Consider the following 24,512-nt stretch of genomic DNA (forward strand, 5'->3'; position numbering starts at 1 on the left):
CCTGGCAAAATCCTGGAGCAGATTCTCCTGGAAGGCATGCTAAGGCACTTGAAAAACAACAAGGTGCTTGGTGACAGCCAGCATGGCTTCACTAAGGGGAAATCCTGCCTGGCCAAATTGATGGCCTTCTATGATGGGGCTACAGAACTGATGGACAGGGATAGAGCAGTTGACATCATCTACCTGGACTTGTGCAAAGCATTCAACACTGTCCCACACCACATACTTGTCTCCAAATTGGAGAGACAGCAATTTGATATGTGGACCACTCGGTGGATAAAGAACTGGTTGGATTGCAGCACACAAACAGTTGTGGTCAATGGCTCAGTGTCCAGCTAGAGACCAGTAACGAGTGGTGTCCCCCAGGGAATGGTGTTGGGACTGGTCTTGTTCAACATCTTTGTCACTGACATGGACAGTGGGATTGAGTGCGCCCTCAACAAGTTTGCCAATGACACCAAGCTGTGTGGTTCGTTTGATACGCTGGAGGGAAGGAATGCCATCCAGAGGGACCTTGACTTGCTTGTGAGGTGGGCTGATGCCAACCTCATGAAGTTTAACCGTGACAAGTGCAAGGTCCTACACCTGGGTCGGAGCAATCCCAGGCACAGCTACAGGCTGGGCAAAGAAGAGATTCAGAGCAGCCCTGCACAGAAGGACTTGGGGGTGCTGTCGATGAGAAAATGAACATGAGCCAGCTTTAGTGTGCGCTTGCAGCCCAGAAAGCCAACCGTATCCTGGGCTGCATCAAAAGGAGTGTGACCAGCAGGTTAAAGGAGGTGATCCTGCCCTTGTGAGGTGTTCCTCTGCTCTTATGAGACCTCACTTGGAGTACTGTGTGCAGTTCTGGTGTCCTCAATATAAAAAGGACATGGAACTGTTGGAACAAGTCCAGAGGAGGGCCACGAGGATGATCAGGGGACTGGAGCACCTCCTGTCTGAAGATCGGCTGAGAAAGTTGGGGCTGTTCAGCCTGGAGAAGAGAAGGCTGCGTGGAGACCTCATAGCAGCCTTCCTGTGTCTGAAGGGGGCCTATAGGGATGCTGGGCAGGGACTCTTCATTAGGGACTGTAGTGACAGGACAAGGTGTAACGGGTTAAAATGTAAACAGGGGAAGTTTAGATTGGATATAAGGAAGACGCTCTTTACTGTAAGGGTGGTGAGGCACTGGAATGGGTTGCCCAGTGAGGTTGTGAATGCTCCATCCCTGGCAGTGTTCAATGCCAGGTTGGACAGAGTCTTGGGTGGCATGGTTTAGTGTGAGGTGTCCCTGCCCATGGCAGGGGGGTTGGAACTAGATGATCTTAAGGTCCTTTCCAGCCGTAACTATTCTATGACTTTATGATTTTGCATTTGTTTCCTTAATAGAATTCCGCCTTCTTCCTGTTGTCCTAAGAGAATGAATTAGGTTCCAGGTGGTAAATTCAGCATCTGAGGATTATTATTGCTAGTCATGTAGAATTAATTACCATCGCAGCACTCTAATTTGTAGGGTGTCGTATTATACTAGAGGCAGATCTCAACCCCAAAGAAATTTAAACTTAAGTATAAAATAAGAGATTAATATTGCAGAGAGACAGGATGATCTTGTGGTACTGATGAGAGAAGCTTGGTGGGTGATAAGGAGCAATCACAATGGAGCATGTATGCAAACATAAATTTTTTCTTAGACATTAGGGGGGTGGTGGTTTTGCAGGCCTTTAGCAAGTGTTCCGTGTCAAGACAGGGTGAAAACTGAAGATGGTTGTTGAAAAACTGGACAAATGGACAGTTGAGACCTGTGTTATTGCATGAAAACAGGCAGGAACCATTATTCATATTTTCACTTTGAAAGTTGATGGGTAGGAATGCAAATGGAAGGTTTTTAAAAGCAGAGAGAAGCAGATTTGTTCTTATTGCTCATGTTTACTACATTGGGAGAAAATAAGTTCTGTTCCTCTGCTGCTGAAAGTTATTGTAGTGGATACCCCACTATTATTCATTACTTTTTTTGCCTCAATATTGAGGTAGTCGTACTGAATCAGTGCATTTTATACTTGTAAGGGATTCCCAAGCAAGCTGCTTATGTTATAATAGCTATGAAGGTAGGATATACAAGTCCCTAAACTGTTTGTTGGTTTAAGAGGAGAAGGGACGAAGAAAAACAAGATAAAATTATATGTGGCTGATCAAAGATGCAGTGTGAAAAGGTGTAGTAGCCTCTGACAATCATTAAATCTGCAAAAGAAACCTGGTACACTGGGTGTTAATTACAGTAATTCAAGAGGTTTCTGGGAATACAGTGGCTTCTTTTTCATCTGGCTTGTACAATTAATGACTCAAGTTTTCTGTTAAGAATCCTTAAATTGTTCTGCTGTCTTATGAACAAAAAGAAATGCCTTGGAGACAGTAGCAGAGTTTAGTTTTCCAAACTTCTTCAAATGCCTTCTGTGTCCTAAAGATACTGTCTTTTCTGTGAGCTCTCTAAGGAGCCATTTCCTAGAGATTGTGTACTTACTAATTTATAGAATGGTTAGTTTTGAATAAGGGTTTGAATTAACTGATGAGTCACAAGTTTATAAAGTATTTACTTCATATTCATTGCAACCTGGATCCTTAAAGTTTAGTGACCTGGTCTATAGATATTTACCATGAGCATAGTGCTTATAATTGCAAATCATGCATGGAATTATTGATTGCTCACAGAAATGAGTACTGTGCTAAATGCAACAAGTGTCAGAGGATCAATTCTTCTGTCTCTGTTCTTAGGTCTCTGTTCTTAGTTACAGATATATATGCAAGTCACATTAAAAGTGCTTTCATATTGTTTGGGTTGGGGGGGGGGGTTCCTTTGTCTTGGCTTTTCCTGAAAATCTCCTCACATTCCCAACTGTAGTTCTTGTCTCTGACATTGACACATGTCTTTGAGGCTTGTCAGCATAAAGCAGTGCGTGGTCTCAGACTTGAGCCTTTCTCTGTCTGTATGATTCTCAGTCAGAGACATGTGAGCAATCACTCAAACTAGCCTCTCACAGAGCAGTAACTGGAGGCATATATTTAAATGTTTTAATTATCTCAACAGGGATAAGGCATAGGAAGTTTTGAGCAAGATAACCTGGCAAAATTGCTGAGGAACTGTAGATGCTTTTCCGTAGGGAATCGCCTTCTTTTTTGTGTATCTATCATGCCAGGATAGCTAACGTATGTTAATTTCTTGAGAAGGGAAAGAAACTACCACTGCCTAGTTCATGAAAACAAAATGGGATACAGAAGCTGACCCCAAAATTGTGGATGACGTGAAATTTTATTTCTAGATATGAACTTTCATAAAAAGACAGGAAATATTTTGGTTCTGGGGTGTCTCCATCCAGAATATATCAGCGACAAATTACTATTTAATACAATAAAATTAATCATCCTGGATTAGGAGCAATTTGAAAATGGTTTGCTTGCCTAAGCCTTGGCTAAAAATGTACTCGATCAGAGACAAGCATATCTGAAAAGGAAAACAAATAGTTCTTCCACTTATTCGCAATGCACCTAAATAGAATAAAGGCACAGTCCTTCCCTACATTTCAGAGTTTGTGATTTTACAGTGTCGTAAAGGAAATGCACAAAGGATTCAAAGCAGTTGAGGCAAACAAACAACTATGAGGGGAAGAAAAAAAAAAAAAGAATATGTTTTCCTTCTCTGAATTAAATGACCTTTATGTTTATAACAGGATCTGAAGCATATCCATATTCAAACATTTTCAGATAGGACATGCCTTTCCCAGCATACAGCCACTGGCTGCTGTGGGCCTTGCCTGCCTGTGCTGAAACAAGGAGCTCAAAGAGAAGATACTAAGCAATTGCCTGCAAACTTAGCTCTACCAGTGGGATTGGTATCTTTGCATGTCTTGAAGCCATAATCTGAAGGATGTGAAAACTTCATCACCTCTACTGCTTTGAAAAATGCATCAAAATTCATCAATACTATATGTAATCCTACAAAGAGAGAAGTCATAAATACTTGAAATGTGTAACCAAGAACAATCTGTATAATTATTTAGGAGCCCTGATGACTGTCATTAGCAATAATGATGGTGAAATTAACAAGTAAAAACAAGAAATGGGAATATGAGGGAAATCTTGCTAATCCTGGGATATTTAAAATTGTTGTAGAGTTTTGTGGGCTATGGTAGAAGCTACATAAGTTAAAGCAATTAAAATTTGCCAAATAAAAGCATTCAGAAATGGACAGTAGAATACAAAGCAGTTTGATATTGTCAGGAGGGTGATGAGATTGCCTGATGTCTAGCTATAGTTTTCAAGATCTTCATTTGAGAAAGAAATTAAGTAGAATTATTTACTTTTTATTATGTGTCTTTTTCAGCACAAATTGAAGTGATACCATGCAAAATTTGTGGTGATAAGTCCTCTGGGATACACTATGGAGTCATCACATGTGAAGGATGCAAGGTATGAGATTTTAATACAGCATAGTCATCAATATCTGCATTAGCCTCAGGCAAGAGTGTGCAATAATACACTCTTACATGCTTTCATTCAGTGGTGCCAAAGGCTGTAAAGCCTCCTGCTGATATAGACGTGTTTCACACCTAACTTTACTAGTTGCTTTTCTTTTCATCAAATAGTCTTTGCAGTTAACTCCCCATTTGAAACATGAACTTACTACATCTGATGCAGTTTAAGTGCTGATACAGAGGCTGACAACTGTAAGCCACACCTGTTCTACCTTAAATCAACTTGAGAAATGGATTTCTTTTTTCCTATACAACCTGTGTAGCACTAGAAGTTGGTGCGGTATCTCAGTTCAACATCTTAAAAGCTTACAGGTGTCAGTTTGGTCCTATTTTATCCTCTTTGTATTCTCTGCAGGCAAATTGTAATCTCTGGGGGAAAAAAATGCCTTACATTATAAGTAGTGTAAAAGGATCCTTTGTTTTCTTCCTTATAGGCTCCCACACAGGGCAGTTGCTGGGAACTGGAGGTTAAAAAAACAAATGGGGAGGGAGGACAGGAAAAAAAAAAAACTTTTCCAGGATGCTTAGTTGTATTCGTGTATTATCACAGGCATTATTTCAAATAATACAAATCAGACCCCAAGCCAAGAGAAAAAAGGCTTCAGTTTTCACCCCCAAAATACTCTGTTATCGAAGAAGTTATATCATTAGTCATGGAGAATCAGAATTTCATACTACATGTTGCTATTTCAGCTTTGTAAATGTGAAATGATTAAGATGGAGGGGCAGCATCTCTAATTTCTTCTATGTGGAAGCACACAAACTATTATATTTGAAAGTGGGTGTATATTTGTAGAATGAAATAGCAATTCTGTATTTTCCTAATGCTTTACAAAATTTTAGAGCATCTGAAAAATCTGAAAATTTGGGAGCAGTCATTCCCAAAAGAAACCTTTTAATGCCAACATATTGAGAAGCAATATATTGTGAAATATCACATTTGTTTCAGAAAAGTTAACAATTGGAAGCAGAACAAATTGCAGCGTTTCAGTGTCTTAGTGTGACACTGGACTAAAAATAAGCATCTTCTTATGATGATCATATGAAACAGGATTAGATTAATTGATCTGATACTTCAAAATATAGGCACAAAATATACAGGAGAAAAATGTTTAAAACAGAAAATCAGCATCTTGTTGCAGTACTCAGTTCCTACAGAGCTGTTAGGGGTAGAGTCACCTGTAGATGTGGTTAAAGTTAATACTGGCCCTTATTTGTGCCTCAAGAGGAGATGATACCCCTCAGCTCTCTATGTAGACTGCTTATTGAGATAAAGAGCTTCTCTTCCACTTACAGTGCCTTTAACCCTATTGTTTTTGTGCCAGTTTTGCAGTATCAGATCTATTAGTCTAATCTGTTTTTGCAAGCCTGTTGTGAAAAAAGATGTCAGTTTTCACACTGGGTCAATGGGAGGCATTGCAGTCTGTCAGAGTTCTGTTTTAAGGTAAGTGCTGTCTGAGGCAGCACAACTCTGTTCTTCATTGCCCACCAGTTAAATAACTCTTTGTTCAGCCCACATACTCACTGGTCATTTCTGGTTTCTTTTGTCTGAATGCATTAAAAATCTGAATTGATTAAGAGGATGGCCATGTGTGGAAGAAGGACATGAGGACCACTCCACAAGCATGCACACACACTGAGCCAGGCACCAGACAGCTGCAGCGTTTCAGGGCACAGCATCCAAGGATTGTACTGAGAGTGGCAGTGCTACAAACTTCAAGGGAGAGGAAATCCTTTAACTCTGTGTCTCTACATTAGCTATGTCACTGCAAATGCATATTAGAAGTGCTTAAGGGTCATCTTAAATATTACTGCTGTTTCACAGGCATGCCTGCATAAGCTGAATAACCTGCAGGACCCACTGAAGAAAATGGTGGCTCTGCCACTATCATCACTGAAAGGTTGAAAATGGAAGACAGGTTTCCATCCCGTCTGTCTTCATGACTCCTTCTTTTGCTGAGAAGCCTTTCATCATCTCTCCTGCCTGCAAAATATTTGCTATGGATTTTTTGTCATGATTTAGACAGTAGTTTGCATGACCATTTCCCTTTTCAGACTGACTGTTGGTGATGGATAAACTGACTTGTTCAAGATGCAGAAAGACTTGTCAGTGTTGGGAGTATTGCAAAACCTGTCACTGAGACCATATCTCCTCAGTAATGAACTGCCACATCCTTTCTCAAATGGAATTATTCTCTGTAAATATAGCCAGTATTATATAAAGATCTCCTAAAAATGAAATTAAAGGATTACCTATACTTTGTAAAGACAGCATTTAAATCTCTCTTTCTTAGGAGAAAAAGAGTATAAAAGTCTCCACAGAAAAAAATAGATTACCTGCTGTAGATTAATTTTATTAGATAACCCTTTATTTTTTCCTAAGAGAAGAAAAGAAGGAACGAAGAAATTCTTCTGAGATGAACCTGAATGGGAAAAAAACAGCATTACAGGATAAAACACAGTCAATACTTGATGGTTGGGGGGGGGGTAACATTATTTAATTCATTTGTTCTCTCAAATCCATATCCACTTAGGAGCTGCTAAAATCTAATCCGATCAGTCTTAAACTCTCCTCCACAGTTTTGTGAAAGTTTTGGCCAGGCAGGGTCAGGTAAGTCCCCACCAGATTTTTTCTGAGAGTTCCCCTAAAAGACATCCATGTTCTCAAAAGTGCAAATCATAAAACTTAATTTAGATTTTGAATACACTATAACTGCTGATAAAACTATCACAGGCCAGATGAAATGAGTCTCTTCATGCTCAGCCCCAGAAACTAGTACTGCTGGTGTTGCTTGGTGAGACACACCAAGTGGGACAACCTCTCCCTTCTTGTCACTGACATACCACATCATCCTCATTGGGTTCAACAGGACTTGAGTGAGAATTCAGGACTACCTGTAGCAAGCAAATTTAGTCCTGTGACACTGTCATCTTGTTGTTTTCCCACTCTCACTCCTCCAAAACACATGACTGCCATGATTCCCATGCTGTCAGCCTGTATAGTGATAATACAAGTCACCTCTTGCTTTATGGCTCCATTCACAGCTACTTGCAGGGCAGCCCAAATAGGCACAACCACTTTGGCATCACTCACTTCTGGTGACTAGTGTAACTACAGAAATAATGCTTTCTGCCCCTTTTCACCACATGGCTTCCTGCAGCGGCTAGGCTGTCATTCAGCTTTCCCTCCACTCAACACTGCACCTGCCTGTTTGCAGATGCCAAAATGCATAAACTTCTCTTCTTTGTTTCTCTCTCTGTACTCTCTGTTCCTCCTGTCCTTTATTTTACAGAAAATAAAATAATATTTTAAAATGCCTTCTGCTCCTTGCTTTCTTGCTCTAATCTTCACCTCCTGGTTTCATTTCCCTTGACGCATCAGCCGTTTCATGTCACTGCCGCCAAAATGGTACCTCCTGGTGTAATTCAAAGCACCTGGGAGCTCATAAGGCCTTAAGTATGGGTTGATACTCCTTCTAGCCATCTGATCTTTAGCCTAATAGCCCAAAACTGGTCAGAAAAAACTTCTAGGAGATAGAATAACTACAAATTTTTTTCACAGATAAAATGGTTAATGCTATATTCCATTTAAATGGAAAATGTCATTACTTTCTCATGGTAGTGACTAAAGATGTTACTTTCTCCTTTGTGTGTTGGTTTTACTTGATACAGTCATTAAATCCTAGTGCTTTTGTGATGCTTGAATTTCAATTACTTTTCACTCCTGAAGTGTATGGTCACTCCAGATCAGATTTACATTTGCCAGGTTAAATTGAACAGTAGACGTCAGCTTCTAATGCTGTGCATTTAGAAGCTGGTTATTACCACTCTCTCATTAAAAGAATAAAATTGTCAGAACTAGTACTTTAAACTCATCTGTTTACAAATGCTGCCAAGCTTTTCCTCTACTAGGAGCAAACCTTAGGTGATGCATGGTCATTATTGCACAATAAGAATACATTCTTTAACTGTAATTATTATTTGCATTTTAACAAAGTAGTATTACATTCTTTACAGAATAAAGCACAGTTCTCCTTATTATAAGCAAAAGTTCTTTTTTTCACTATACAAGGCAAACACATCTGCAAGCCATAGTATAAGTAGCACTGCACTACTTAAGAGTTTATTGTACTAATTTGTGTGGTTCTCTGTTTATGTGTGAGTGTGTGCATGTACATATATGCACATCATAATACTCTGTCTTTTTTGCTCTCTTGGCCCTAGGGATTCTTTCGGAGGAGTCAGCAGAACAATGCCTCTTACTCCTGCCCAAGGCAGAGAAACTGTTTAATTGACAGAACCAACAGAAATCGTTGCCAACACTGCCGACTGCAGAAATGTCTTGCCCTAGGAATGTCTCGAGATGGTACGGAGTCAGTTTCCTGCTTCACACCTAAACCCTTTGAAATTCTTCTTCACTGCTGACTTACTTAAACTCCCTGTAGATTTCTGGAAAAAAGAAAGAAGAGAAGCTTCTTGCTTTGTAATGTACATGCTGTGAGACATATATCTTTGCTATTTAGTTAACAAAGGATGCTATTTTCATGGGAGGGTGGGGAAATCACAAAATGGAGAGCAGCATTAGTTTGGAACAGTCAGAAGTGCAAAGTGTTGTTCTGATCAAAAGCACCAAAAGGTCACCTCTGGAGAGGTAGATTTATATTCCAGTTTATATAATATCTTATATTAAACATTAACGTTTATCTTAATGTTAAATATTAACGTATGAAAGTATCCCTCTCCTTGAGATCTCTAAAGGTCTGTCACAGTAAATAGGCAGTGAAGAAGAAATTTTTACCTTCATAGCATTAGGGGGTTCTGTTTATTTTATTCAGAGCAGTTGACCAAATATTTTGAATTGCTAAAAAAGCATTTATTTTACCCTTACATTGCTCCCTGTCCCTGTCTGGGTCTGTAAAAGAAGCATTTCATAGTTTTAACACTGACTTGGACACTACACCAGAAAAAAACTCCACCATGCATCCAACAGTATCCTTTGGTCCTTGAGGAGCTTTGGTCTACCTTCCAAGTTGTGGTGTGGCACACCGTCAACAGAGTGAGAACACGCAGCAGAGGCTGCAGTCTGTGGGAGGCTTGGGCAAGGTTGTCAACAGCTGACCTGCCCCAGCTACCACTGCTAGTGCAGGGGGGTTTCAGCTCGCAGACACATCTTTTTTTAAATGGTCAGCAAGTATGAGAAGAAAATGTTAATTTATTTAAGGCAGGTTATGTTTATTTCAATTGCCTAACAGCAGTTTTCTGTCTTGGAAACTTTACACAAAATGTGTCATTTGAAATTAACAGTCATTGATGGAGAAGTTACTCAAAGTGCAGTGTCTTTCCACAGATTATAAACTTTTTTTAAATTTGGACTGTAGTAGGTCTTTCCTACTTCATTGTGCCTCATGTCTAACTGGAAGAACTCTGGGAGGGTTTAGCCTTTAATCCGGGAAGCATTTTTGGTCCTAGCGTGCACCTTATTTGAAGCTTTAGTTCCCAGTTCTTCCCAGAGGACATTGAAGTAGTAACATTTCAGTAATTTAACATCACACGCCTTTCTCCTAAACGTAGTACCTTGCAATGATTTGAGGTATCACAGAAGCATTTTAATTTGACTGACAACACTGTCTTCCCAACCTATAATTCAGGGACCACTGTGTACAGACAAAGGGAGTGATTCTCTGACAGCATCGCTTTCTTGTCTCATTGTTTATGCAAGGGTGTTTATATTTAACAATTTTAAGAGCTCTTTCAAGTTTAAAATTGGTTGTATGAATTTTTTTAACAGAGAAATTGAGTGTGATTTTTACCTCTCAGCCATGTAACATTCATTTTTATCATGCAGAGGCAGAATGCTAATTGACAGCAGGTGGAGAATCCAATTAATGAATATATAATGAGAATAAACAGTGGGTGTTTGTTTTTATTACTGAGGCCCTAAATTTGGAGAAAATACACTGTTGCATTTTCCAAAATCCAGTCATGGTGTATTGTCAGTAAGAGTATGCAGTGCACTGTGGATTCCAGGGGGAGGCTGTATTTGTGTGAGCTAGCTTGCAGCCTGTGTGAAGGGCTGCAAGTTCAGGTTGGCAACGGGAAATAAACCTCTTAGTGTAAAAAATTGCAAACAAATTGAAGAGGCTGCTATCTCCTTGTGTTCTGGTACTGCCTTTTCATATTATGCTCTTTATTTTCTCTTCTTTTTCCTAACTGAAGATTTTTCACATTCATCCACATGTACAGACTCAGACTTTTCCCAAGGGCTATAGCTGAACTGTGGGGTAGCAAAAATGAGAGCAAAGCCCATCCTGTGCTAAGAAATTTGATGATTCTGAGTTCATTCCAATTACAGATGGACTGGCAATATTCAATGTTGGAAAATACACCTCATAAAACTTAGAAATTAGTATTTCCAAAGCAGTGTCCTCTTATCTGTGCTCTGATAAATTCTGCTGAATTATTTGGTTTAGAGTACAATTTTAGAACCCTCATTTGTTGAAGAGCACAATTAACAACGAACTCTGCTCTGAGATTCCAACATCTAACCCAGTACAAAGTCAGCATTAAGAGAGACATAGGGGGGGATAATCAGCTATGTCCCACTGTATATGCAGGCTGTGGATTTACTCCTCTTAGTTCCACAGCAATCAACCTGCAATTTTTGTAAATTTCAGTCTCAGTGTAATGAACACTGTTCCTGGGAAGAGTAGTGTGCACTCTGATGTTTTCCTCCCTTTCTCATCAGAAGAAATGCATGGATTTGTGCATGGAGTTTATGTAAATTGATTGTGTAAGTCCCTGAGACTTTCTTCTGTGGAAAAGATTACATTTATTTGCGCTGTTTACCTTTAAATCTGTTATTTTCCTCTAGGTTCTAACTCTAACCTGTAAGATTTTTTTATTATTTTTTTTTTAAGTGTGAAGATAGCACCCCATTGAAAGGATGCGATAATAAGGCTTTAGGGCTTGTTTTCATCCAGAGTTCTAATCCTGTTAGAGCACTGTTTAAAGGTTTGTGGAAAGTTGGTAAATCACATGGGATATAAATCTAAAGACTGTACATTTCATACAGCTCTGGGTTGTTGCTCAGTGAATACAGAGATGTAAAAAGTTACATGGTCTTTTTAACATTCACAGTAGGGAGTTGCTTGACTGAGGTCCTCCTGTCAAATAGGAATCATTGTCATCACCTTGTAAATCCAAGGACACATTACTTTTTCCTTTGTGAGATGCATATGATTCAAACTTTTGCATCCTCTCTCATTTCCACACAAAAAAAAAAGAAGTTTTCACAGCAAAAGTAATGGCTGCAAGTAAATATCAAGAGTGGTGGGATTGAGGGGAATCAAGAAAAAATGAAATATGTCAGTGGTTTGAATTGTGCTTTGCTTTTCAGCTGTGAAGTTTGGGAGAATGTCCAAAAAGCAGAGGGATAGCTTGTATGCTGAAGTGCAGAAGCACCAGCAGCGACTGCAGGAGCAACGGCAGCAGCAGAGTGGTGAGGCAGAAGCCCTTGCCAGGGTTTACAGCAACAGCATCAGCAATGGCTTGAGCAACCTGAATAATGAAACTGGCAGCACCTACTCAAATGGGCACATCATCGACCTGCCAAAGTCTGAGGGTTATTATAACATGGATTCTACCCAGCCTTCCCCAGACCAGTCTGGGTTAGACATGACTGGAATTAAACAGATCAAGCAGGAACCTATCTATGACCTCACCTCCGTACCAAACTTGTTTACCTATAGCTCTTTCAACAACGGGCAGTTAGCATCCATGGGGATATCCATGAGTGAAATAGGTAAGGAAAATTCTAATTCCTCTAGTATAATGTATATATATATATAAACTACATTGCAATACTGTCTTTATTAAAATATTATATAGGCATTCCATACACAGGTACACAATAATTACCTATTCACACATCTGTATGTGCACACACATATAGGGAGTAATGGAAAGAAAATGACTCTGGCAGTAATTGACACAGTATCAAGGCAGTTGTGGTTTTACCAAAATCTTCAGATTATGCAGTTTCTTAAATTCAGCAGTTCATGTTCTGTTTATGAAATAGGAGCATCAAAGCAGGTGATGAATCAATCAGAACCAAGTGATAGTTAGTACTGGAAAGCTTGTTTCAAATGAGCTCATTGCTAGCAGGGTTAAATGATCTCTTCATCATCCACCCATCCATCCATCCATGCATATGCTTGTAAACTCCCAGAATCCCTATGGAAGCTAATTCTAGTATATTTATTGTCAAAAAGCACCAACTTGCTACTTCTGGTGTATGGATATATATGCAGAGCAAGATCACTGAATTCATGAGGTGCACAAACTCTGAATGCAGTTGCATGGATAACCTTGTTCCTCTGCTTTAATGCCTTCGAGATTTCTTCTCGACTTAATGCCTTCCTTGATTTCTTCTTTAAAAAGTAGCAAAGAAACCTCTGTGAAATGAGTTTAAAAGACAACAGATTTCTGTTAATCTAATGCCTCTAGTAGTACCTCTTAACGCAACTGGAAGTACTAGTTCTATTATAAGGAAATAACATGAAAGAAGATTGTCATCCTAATTAGGTACTTCCGACCTCAACAAGTGAGGTATGCTGAGTCAGTTGTGGTTGAGAATATAATCAAAGAGTAACACTTCATTAATGCAATTTAATTAAAACGAAAGAAGGAGAAAAAAAAAAAAAAGAAGGTGATATTCAAGAGTACCTGTAACAAATGAATTAATGTCACATCATAAAAACCATGTACAGTTCTGGCCTGGCCTTGCTGCCTCATGGAGGTATACTGAGATGTTTAAATTTATATGTGTACTCAGACGCACCGAGGGCCCTGGAGATGTGGCATGCACTCAATATGTGTTTGCAGAAAGGGCATATGAAGTAGTTACTGTTGGATTAAAAAAAATGAAGGCACAGCTAGAATCTGTAGCATATTTTCTACCCATGGCTGCTCATGTACAGAAAGCTGTGTAACAAATTGTGTACTTTAATTGCAAATTTGCGTTGGAGAAAGTTACGCTTTTCTGCTCTTCTGTTTAGTGGGACATGTTTTGTTATCTTGTTTGGCCTAGGCTGCTGTTCAGTAAAGTCCTACACCCCCAGCTTAGTAGTACAGAGGATTAGTAAGCTTTCCTTGCAGCTGTTGTGGTCATATGCATAGTACTTACATATGGCTTGTGCAAACCTCAGTTCTTAGCAGTGGTTCATAGTGCTCCAGCTACAAGGAGATAAATCATAAGAGCTGCTTCCCTGGAGCACCCTCTACCAAAGAGAGATGTTCCCAGAGAGATTCAGAGCATGTACCAGAAATAGAACAATTCTGATAGTCCATGAATTAGGGTTTGTGCCTACTTGCAGAAGTGAGCCCAAAGAGAGAATATGGCCACAGGACTATATCCTTAGTTGCTAAAGGATCCCACTGAAGTCAGTGGGATCTTTAGACTCACAGAGCTTTAGAGAATCACTGAACTTTTATCTCTTGCAGGATCACTTAGAAATAATGCATCTTTAAATAGTCACTTTTATTTTCTTCTCCAAGTCCTAAACCAGCCAGCCCTAAACACACCCCACATTTTCTGGTCTTTCATCCTCTTGTGTCATGCAGCCAGTGTTCCCATTCTGGGAAACGCAAAGCAGCAAAAAGCACAGAACACAGGGAGCAGGACATAGCAAAAGGCCTTCTCTGAGCTGACAGCAAAATTCAGGTGTTGGGAGTTACCACTCTTCCTTTTCAAATCAGAATGGGGGCTCCTAAATTGCTATGAATTCACCCAAATTCTACTGTATGTCATTTGTGGCACCCGCAGCAAAGAGGTAAGGGTGTTAGTGAGAGGTAGTGTCGTATAACATGTCAGCTGACACAACTGAAAAAATGGAAGAAATGTACCATAAAATATTTGGATTAATGCACAGATAAATTACATTTTCAGTGTTTAAAAGCAACCAGAAAATGCCTTTTAATAGTGGATTGTTGGACCATCTGTAATGCTGCAGTCCTTCAGCCAAAGCAGGAAAACTCTAAGCACTGGGATACATTGATTTCATATTACGGTGCTCTTAAATTTCACCACAGCATTTTATCTTACTCCAGTGAGATTTAGGAATAAGCTCAACTCCTATTATATAGAAGATACTGCCTTAACTGTTAGATGAAATCATAGAGAATATGTAAGAGATGGATCAGTGCAGGATAGCATTGATCCTCATGCCTAATAGAAATTTCTTTATACTATCTTGTCTAGTGGTACATTGAATCATCACCTAAAGTATCCCGATCATGTTAGTTCTTTTCCTCACTGAACACTTCCTACCAAATCAAAATTTCCTGGTTTAGTTTTCCTCTCATCTTTATATTCTTCATATATATCTGAATATACATCTGAAACTCATACACATGGGGGTTTTTAAGCACAGCATCTCTTGCCACTTGCCTGGACTTCTTCAGTGCAGCCCTCAAACTTTTTCCTCATAAGTGAATGCATGAGAATCCTTCCATCCTTAAGCTCCTAAAAGTTTCTTTAAGCTATCCAAGGGACAGACTTCTTCACAGGGAGATCAGAATCAAAGCAGCCTTTGCAGCTTCCATATCACAAACCTACTAATATCAAGTTCGCTTACTCCTTCAGTGTTATTACTTTGCTTGTTTCCCACTCACTTCTCTCCTATATAGGGCAGGTTTTATTGAGATAGCTCTAACAGAACATTTGCAAGTTTAAATCTTTTATATTTTCTTATTTTTCTAGCATTTTCAGCCCTGTTATGTTGTGTCTCAGTCCTCACTTGAGCTTTGTGACTTCTTTCAATTTAGATTTACCTCTTCATTTAGTTAGCATGCTGTGAACCCACTCTTTCAGATTATTAATGAAAATGTTAAATGCCTGTAAAACAAGTTCTAACAATGGTCCCTGCTGCACCTGACTAAACAACTTACTGCAACTGCATAAATTACTTCAGTGTTTACTTTTTGTTTGCTGTACAACAGTAAGGTTGTCTGAAAAATCCAAATAACAAGTCTTCATTTGCCTGACAGATTCAGTTATAAAAGTAATATTTTGTAAAATAATCTATGACATAATTTGTACATCATTTACATTCTTATAATCACATGTTAATTTTCTTATCTACCAAAAAGGAATTGAAATGGTCAGGCCTACTTTGATCTTTTAACAGTTCTGTGCTTCAGTGTGAATGTGAAAGTACTCTTTTCCTGAACATACCTTCATCTACAGTAGACTTTGTAGTGGAAATGGAAATTGTTCAACTTAGCAGTCTTGAAATTTTACACAGCAAATGTTTCAACACATAGGATTAGAATGGCACAACAAGCAAAATATACCTTATCCTGTATTGCATGCTTACTACTATCTGTAAATCATGTACCAGGAAATAGGTGTAAAAGAAAGAGGTGCTGACAAAGTTCTGTAGGGCTCCTTCACACATATTTAATACCAATATTCCTCCAAATGAGTTGAATAGTCCAGGGCACAACTGCACAATATCTGATCACTACAGGATAGGTGATGTCTCCCATGGAAGAGACGGGTAAGTATAAGCAAAGAGCAGTTTCATATACAAACACAAATTTCTCATGTAACTTCCAGGGCTTACGATGGATGAAAGTCGAATAAAATCAGGTGGTTCCCATTAGGCAGAACTGTGCCTTAGGGTCAGCCCACACTAGTACTCTATTTTCTGGGATAAAAAGAAACAAAGCATAAAGAAATCCATCCAAAGCTTATAAATAAGTATACAGAAGCAAAGCCTTGGCTTGGCATCATCTGCATTTCCAGGCCATCTCCTTTTTCTAGGAGAGGTATTTTTGTCCTTAACTCCAGACATCTTATGGACACTTGATCTGGGTTGATAGCAGGGTAGGCAGAGAGCAAAATAGGTCAGATGCTGCAATCAGATGAGTTGGGCAGGTGCTTTCTTTACCTGTTCTGCTTTCCATGGGTGGCATGACCAAGGTGTGTCCCACCAGCCAACAATACTGCCAGCACAGGAGACACCCATGGCTTGAGAGTGCATGCTGCCAGGGACCCTGTGGCATAGTCCTGCTTTTGAACACCATGCCATGTGGTCTTCCCCTTCTGGGAAGGCAGAAATTCCCTCAAACTGCAGGGTGAAATCCACTTGTCATGTCAAAAGCAAGAATCTGGTAATTTGCAGAACAGCTTTTTTCTCACAGGGAGAGTCACAGAGGTCAGATGGTGTGTGGGAAATCTTAAAGGGAGGAGGGAGCGCCATTTCCTGACCTGGTAGCCCCATAGAGGAATGACAATGCTTGCTCCCAAGCGTGATTTTAAATTAGCAGGTATTAAAGGCTTACTTTTAGACTTGGTCAAATTTAAAGACCATCGTGTTTAAATATATGTGCATAATATTATCTGTCACTGAGCTGAGCATTGCATTTTCCTCACAAAACACATGGCTCAGATCTTGGACTGTGAAAATTAATGGAATGGTTTCCCTGCCTTGAATGCAGTTGAGATTACCAGCCTATGATTTCCTAAAGATGGGAAGAAATAATTAGCAAACACTGTTGTGAAGAAAACAGGTTGGTTAAGGAATTCACTCCAGGTCACATTGAAGACCTATAGTTGTGTGTATTTAGATAGTGAGTAAGGCACTACTAGATCATACAGAAGGTTACATATGCCAGCTTCTGTAGTAACAGAAAGTGTTATTTATGCATACTTAACATGGCATTTCTTCAGCATCCGTGCTTGAAAAGAAGCTTACATTTCTACCAAAATTACAGTGAAGTACTAAGGAAGGTTGATAATCTTGGGCCCAGTCTTCCCTTTCCTCAGTGCCTCTGACCCTGCCCTGTAGTGTGTATCTTAAGGTGAGCAATAGCTTACTAGGGCAGCCTCATGGTGAGAATTGAAGGAGGTACCACCTTTCTTGCTCACCAAATCCACCATAAAGCACAGCTCTTTTAACCCTGACACATTGACAGGAAAATTACACTAAAGCGAAACCTTCAAAATGTTTTAAAGACTGGTTCAGGATGGGTATGTAAAAGTAAAGCTCCCTTGGTAACTTAAAATGACACCCTGTGCGTATCTAAACCTTAGTTTAGCTGGGTTCATACATTTATCTCACAACCCACAGCGAGCAACTTTATACACTGTAATGTTATTAAATTTCCATTGCTGCAGTACTGTACAAGCAGGATCTTAGCGTCTAATTCTCTCATTATCCCATCCTAAGTGGAGATCTTCACCTGAAAACATTTTCATGTCCTTTCAAATATACTTGAAAGTCAGTCCCACACCTTCCTTCTTTCAATAGAAATCATTCCATTAACTTTAGAAAAGTGTAATTTAATCCTCAATGTCTATTCTGTTCATGGATGCCCACAGCTCTGCATGTTGCATATGCAGTATATAAACCAGCATCAGCCTGATGTCTTAAAAAGTATGCCCTGCCTTGTTGAAAGTTGCAAAAGCACTTCTCCGGTGTAGTAAGCAACTTTTATTATTATTTTTTAACTCCTTTCTCTGGCATTTGTTCCCAGTGTAAAATCAGCATCGACAGTTTACAGAACATATATCGGTCAGTTAGATGTGGCCTGAGAGAGATCAAGGGACCCTGTAGGGATTGTCACATTCAAAATACAATGAACTCTCTAAAACCCATGCCTATTGTGAGATTAACGTCTATGTCGACATTCCCTTTACAAGGCCACTGCTCACCATGCGGTGAAGCAGAAATGATAGGTTCGTGGCTATAGTACTGCGTAATGTTTCTTCACCCCTTTTTCTAAGCCATAGTTTAATAGCTCTCCTACCAAGTCTATGGAGAAGGTTTCAGGGCAGATGTCTACAGCCTTACAGCTCTACTTCAGCAGAACAATGTTGCCATCTAGCGAACAATTAAAAACGTGCAGCATGTGCATTTCGCTCAGATACCCTTAGGGCACTATCTTACCGTCATTACCTATTTAAAGGTGACAATCAGAATGAATTAATATTTCATTTCTGTACTCATTTCAGTTCATGTGACAAAACTTGGAACTTCTGCTATTTTTTCTCCCTTATCGCACACTCAAGAAGAGAACAGCGAATGGCAAGGTTTTAAAACTAATTTGACAGCGCTGCTCGGTTAGGAAACCCTTCAATTTCATAAAAAACAGACAGAAAAGTGGAAAAATAAATTAGAGCATTATGGTGCTGAAACATTCTAGCTGAACTGATGTTGGAGGGAAGGGTGGTTTTTTATAACTGTAGATTCTGATTTCATGAAGCATATATTTAGAAATTAATTTACCCAATAAAATCAACAAATAATAAAACATTAGCAGAAATGTTGAGTAAAATGTAAAATTTTTGAAAGTTTATGAAATTTATTATTTTTATCTTTTCCCACCTCCCAGTTAGTAATCTCTATTTGTAAATGTAGACGAAGCCCAGACTAATCACAGATATACATAAAGGTTTTAATGAGTTTATGTTGCCCAACCCTGTAGTTTAAATATCCAAATATTCATAAGTAACTGATTATGTTATATTTTACTAACTGCATATTTTAGCACTTACTGATTTATGAAGGCTTAGAGAGGGCACAGTTTGTGTTATAACTCTTGATGTAGATTTAGAAAATGCAGTTTTCTAGAGTACTATATTTAGGCACTATATTATTTCCACCCTGTGGTTTTCAAATCACTGGGCATCCACACAGTAACTGCAGTGGAGTTTGGATCAGTTGCATGTTGGTACTGGCAGTCCTTAACACAAACTATAGCAGCTCAATAAGCATGATGCAGTGTGCTTTTTTAACTCTAATTCAAATTTATGCAGTAAAGTAATTACTTAAAACTATTTGAAAATTAAGCAGGTAGCCTAAAAATATACCCAAGACTGGATTTTCTTACAAATTATAAAGCTTTCTGGCTATTTCTGAAAGCAGCTTGACTTTTCATGCATTTAAGTCTCTCCATATGTCAAATGCAGGCCAACTACTTAGGTCACAATAATTTTATGAATTATGACATTGGCAGTATTCCTAGCTGGGGTTTCGTCACAGTACAGGCCATGCACTCACTATACATGGTGTAGAAAAGGCCATTTTAAATATTGTCTTTTATGTTTATTGGTCGGATAAGTGTTGCAAGTGGGAATGAAATCAAGAGCTCTGTTCACAGAGAGGTAAAGTGTAATAACTTCTGACATACGATGCATGTTTTCAAGAAAATAAAATTTTCTACAGACCATGTTGTTCTGCAGGACCCAAGACACTGGGGTATCAGCTTAACTGTGCTCCTGATTATTTGAACAATATAAGTAGCTGGATTAAGCAGTGAAATTAATAAAATCAGTGACATCTTTTAACTGAGATTGAGGATGGGGAACATTTTGTGATATTTTATTCTGTCTGACTTGGTTTTCAGATTGCTTTACAAATTAATTAAAGAGATGCATTCAAACTTAATCTATAGCTTACATTTCTAAAGCATGATAATATAGTTCTTTAAAGTCATTACATTTCTAATCTATTAAAGCAAGTATATAAAATTTCTCCTTTCTTAAAAGATATGAATTTTTCTTGCATAACCAACCTTGACAAAGTATGTTCATTCTACTGAAAATCCAAAAAGGAGTTAGAAAGCAACCATTTGTAGCAGTCAAAATATGTAAAATACTGTATCATACATCCCATATATTACCATATATCAATCATAACAATCTTCTCAGGAATGACACTGTGCTGTGAATATTGTCAGATTAGAAATCACACAAGAAGATCTATGTAAAGCTAACAGTATAATGAGTACTGAGGCGTGCTGCTGCCACCAGCTGTAGGAATAGCCATTTGGTTGATTTCCTGTCGTAAGCTTCACAGCAGCAGTGTCAATAGCACAAACCCTCAAAAGAGAAGACCAGAGCAGTTGCCGGGGTACAGGGGGCCTGGGACATGTGAAGGATGCTGTCTTGCAGGGTTGTGTCTCACACACAACCCGTGAGGAGGCAAAAATAACACTGCAGATGATAATGAAGAGAGCAAGGCAGTGATGACTTAGAAATCGCTGTAGTACTTGGAAGTGACATACTATCTGCAAAAATTGTTGTGAATTAGTAGTGGTACATTGCTTACTTCCTTATCTGAGTAATCCCTTTATCTCAATGTCAGTGCTTCCTGTCCTTAATGTTTGTGTATGTTGCTTCTGGATAGTCAGCACTGACAATATGCATACTTACCTTGTGCTTAATCTGGGATCCATACTGTATTTCTTTGTCATCCTAGACATCATTCGACTGCTCTTTAATCTGCAGGCACATGGAAGGCAACAGAAGTTTTTCTTTCCCAGTACACATGCAACATCCTAAGTTTGACTTCCCGAGGGCATAGTTCACTTTTTTTTTTATACTGTATGCTTTCTGTCTGTAAGATTTCATCACTCATTGAGTACTTTTCACTATTTTACACCTTATTCTTGAGAATAATGTAATTCTGCTTGTTACAGTTTTGCAGTGCTGTTTCCAGCTCTATAGGTACAATATCTTTATTCAGTGCATTCAGTTTTGATATTTTATTTCATAGAACAGCAACAATTATTTTATGCAAGAGTTAAAAGATGTGAGAAAAAGTTGGAGTGAAACATGCGGGAGAGGCACATGGATGCATTTAGTGGAAAAATACAATGCAACAAGACACAGGACTCAGACAAATTCTGAGACAGATTATCAGAACACAGTTTTTATAGTGCAGTAGTCTTTCAGGGATGAAAATCACATGTAAACTGCAACAGTTAAAGCAAGATATTAAGGCATGGAGTGCTGTCTTGTGTTCCTTTATGACTGAATGCATTTTTTTTCTCGTGATTAGTGAAATCTCTATTATTGCTTATGATGACCAAATTGTTTCACTTTCTGACAATATACACTAACAGCACTTTCATCCACCTCAGGTGCCACACTATAGGAAAATAAAACCATCATAGAATGTTTTGTCATTACTTTGTAAAGCATTTCTATACCTAGATTGCTTAAAATCTTCATAAAAATCTAAATGTAAGCCTGTGAGAGTGAAAGAAGTGCTAAGATGTATGTCTAAAATGTATGTCCCAGCACTTTGCAGACTCTGACAGGGCAAACCCTCCCAACCCTAGTTTAAAACCCATAATATTCCAATTGTGCCACGCATATTTATAGGTTTTGCAGTGAACAGTGTCCACTCCAGCAATGTTTGCTTAATTGTAGTAAATGAAACCACATTCTTTCTTCGGAACAGTCTAGATTTAAATATAAAGATCTCTGTGTGTAAGCTGTCCTGGAAGAACTTAGGAACGAGCTCATCTCAATAAATTTGTGATCATTATATGGTGCCTGTAGAGTCCATGTCCCGTAAGCTCTAGTGATTGCCATGGTTAGTGCTTTTGCTGCCAGCTAAATGATTTCTAATTAGTTCAAAATACACGTTTTACTAAATTGGCTGAGACCCAGCAAAAGTATTAATAAGTGGAGACCTTTAAAGCACTTATAAAGTTCCTCTAGGATTTAACAGAATACTAGGTCCATCCTCTAGGTTCCTTCGGATTAGGACTTCATTCAATTGTATTGTCATTTGTTGAAATTTATTTGCATTTTTTTGACAGCAAATAAAACTGATGTATTTCAAAAGGAGAGGAAATACAGAATTCACACACATAACATTGACTCAGTGTGCAATCTGTTCCTGACAGTAAGCATTCAATAACTTGAACACAAGGGAGGGTTATTCCTGAACTAATTTCAAGCACTTCTAGTTTCATATGAGTGTTTTAATGTTTCATATCATCTTCCTAGGCTGCATATTGTGTAGTGTTACAAATTTATTAAACAAATGGGGATTCTGAAACTTGTCAGTCTATCTATAACATTTTTTTAAAGGGACATCTTTTGTGCATTATAGTATTGAGAATGCCAGGGACAGATGAAAAATGGGATGAGGTTTTTGCAACCACTTTTAGGAAAAAGTGATCCCATTTTTCTGCAAAGAAAAGGTTCATATTTTTCAGCCAGTTCATTTACAAGAATTGGGACCTATTATTCATGTTTGACAGCCACCACAAGACATAGTTTTGCTTTGTTACCCTCACCAGTGCCTTTACTACTAAGAATTTATTGAGCTAGTTGGTATAATGAAACTTTTCATTTTGCAGTCATATTACCCTTGAATTAGAATACAGAAGAGTGTTGATCTGATACCAGCTTGGCATTATTTTGGATCCTAGAACAAAGGTTTTATTTAGGATGTTTAGCTGGAGTTTTCAAAGTTGTATGAACTGATACCCAAGCTTACAACAGCCAGCCAAAGCTGTGGTATTATTGCTGCATTAATTCAAAGGGCATCCCTGTGAGAGCTCAACTTAGGATATAAGCTGAGATGAGCTCTTAGCTACTCAACTGGATCCTAAGGGTAAGTGGCAAATTAAAAATTCATTATTCATTTTAATTGAGGATGATTATCAGTGTTTTAGGAGGCACACTTCAAAGTTCTTCAGTTCCCAGTGCAAAAGAAGGGAATGCTGAGGAAAACTGAGAGTCTCTCCTGAGAAAAGAGAGACAAATGAAAGAACTAAAGAGCCTGTAGGAAACAGACGCTGCTGAATAGTCTGGATAATTTCCACTTAGCAGGCCAGATTCACAGCTGGTGAATGCTATGTGCAGTCCATGGAGTTATTACACCCATCCCCACCAGCATTTTACTTGACCCAAAGTTGAGAGTTTTTTCCTTGGTATTGTAGTTTGAGATCTCTGAATGTTATAAGGAGTTGGTGAAAAAGGCAAGACTGACTCATCAGCTGATGATAGACCCCTGCAGGTCTGTGCTGTGCTGATTTTTACTATATAGGTTGCAATGTTCAGTTCCCTGTATGTATTCGGGATTTTTGCAGCTCCTAACCAACTGCAATGCATGTTTGAGTTGTCATAACCTTTGGAGAGCGCTTTTCATGACGTGTCTACTGAAATCTAAAAAAAGAATTTACAGAAGGGGGAAAAAAAGGATAGGGAAAAAAAAAGGGGGGGGGGGAGGGGCAGCAGAGTAGCCAAAACTGCAAACAGAAAAGGTCATTTGCTGTTCTGGAAGTTGTTGGGAGCTCTATTCCCAAGTTTGTATGAGAGGTATATAGCTTGTGCACTGTTGCTCTTCCCTAGTAGCATATGCTTTTGGTTTTGCTGATGGAATAGGGCTTTTGCAGGCTTGCTGTCTGCCCAGTCTTTCTGTCAGGACCATCCAACACTTAGAACCATAGAATAGTTAGTGTTGGAAAGGACCTTAAGATCATCTAGTTCCAACCCCCCTGCCATGGGCAGGGACACTTATTTACCTACTGTCCAGCTTAAGTGAAGGGAAGCAGAATCTCAGCTGTTTGAGCTTCAGCAGGCTTTTAAAAAGGGGCTACCCTGCAGGTGATGGAGGAAGACAACATTAAAGAAAAGCAGAAGCTATGACCCAAGCCCATGTTCACCCCAAAAGATGGTGGTTGCTCACCAGTCAGCCTGAGCAGGGCAGCCCCTAGTACATGTTCATGGCGCCCTTAACCCAGCCAAGCACAGCGGACAACAGGTCAGAGAGGGAATGGCAAGTGATATTTTGACACATCTATAGGGAACTATGGTGGGTTTGTTGCACTAATTGTGCTATAGCTTACTTCACTCTTCACTGGGCCATCCTCAGATCTTTCTGTTCTCTTTGTAGATCTTGGTAGGCCAGGCTAAATTTAAAGCATTTTGCCTCCTAAAACAGTATTAATCCCTTGTGGCCCTCTTCATCCCTATCTTGTCTACGTTTTATATTCCACATCTGACTCTCCAGATGCTGCTTTTCCCTGAAAGCTTCATCTAATTCTGTTAGCACCAGTGAGATTCCTAGTTGTGCGTCAGGACAGCTCCCATCAATACTTGCATGTGGCCTCTTTCAATTATTGGCCTCAAAAGCCTTGTTTGTAACCACTGAGTCACAAGCTCAAGGGGACACGTCATAGATCTTTTATTTATCCTGT

The 24,512-nt window shown here is 39.0% G+C and overlaps 1 protein-coding gene across 1 annotated transcript in view; it reads left to right on the plus strand.

Moving 5' to 3' along the window:
* Positions 1 to 24,512, plus strand: part of RORB (RAR related orphan receptor B) — a 132,732-nt gene that overhangs the window by 91,468 nt on the left and 16,752 nt on the right. The window contains exons 2-4 of the mRNA XM_061366013.1: positions 4,355 to 4,440; positions 8,730 to 8,871; positions 11,902 to 12,306. Of these exons, the coding sequence (XP_061221997.1) occupies positions 4,355 to 4,440; positions 8,730 to 8,871; positions 11,902 to 12,306 (633 nt within the window). The remainder of the gene's footprint in view (positions 1 to 4,354; positions 4,441 to 8,729; positions 8,872 to 11,901; positions 12,307 to 24,512) is intronic.

The sequence above is a fragment of the Neopsephotus bourkii genome, unplaced genomic scaffold, assembly GCF_033783945.1.
Source record: "Neopsephotus bourkii isolate Nb327-2 ecotype Australia unplaced genomic scaffold, CSIRO-AGI_Nbou_v1 NB_1293, whole genome shotgun sequence".
NCBI lineage: Eukaryota > Metazoa > Chordata > Aves > Psittaciformes > Psittacidae > Neopsephotus > Neopsephotus bourkii.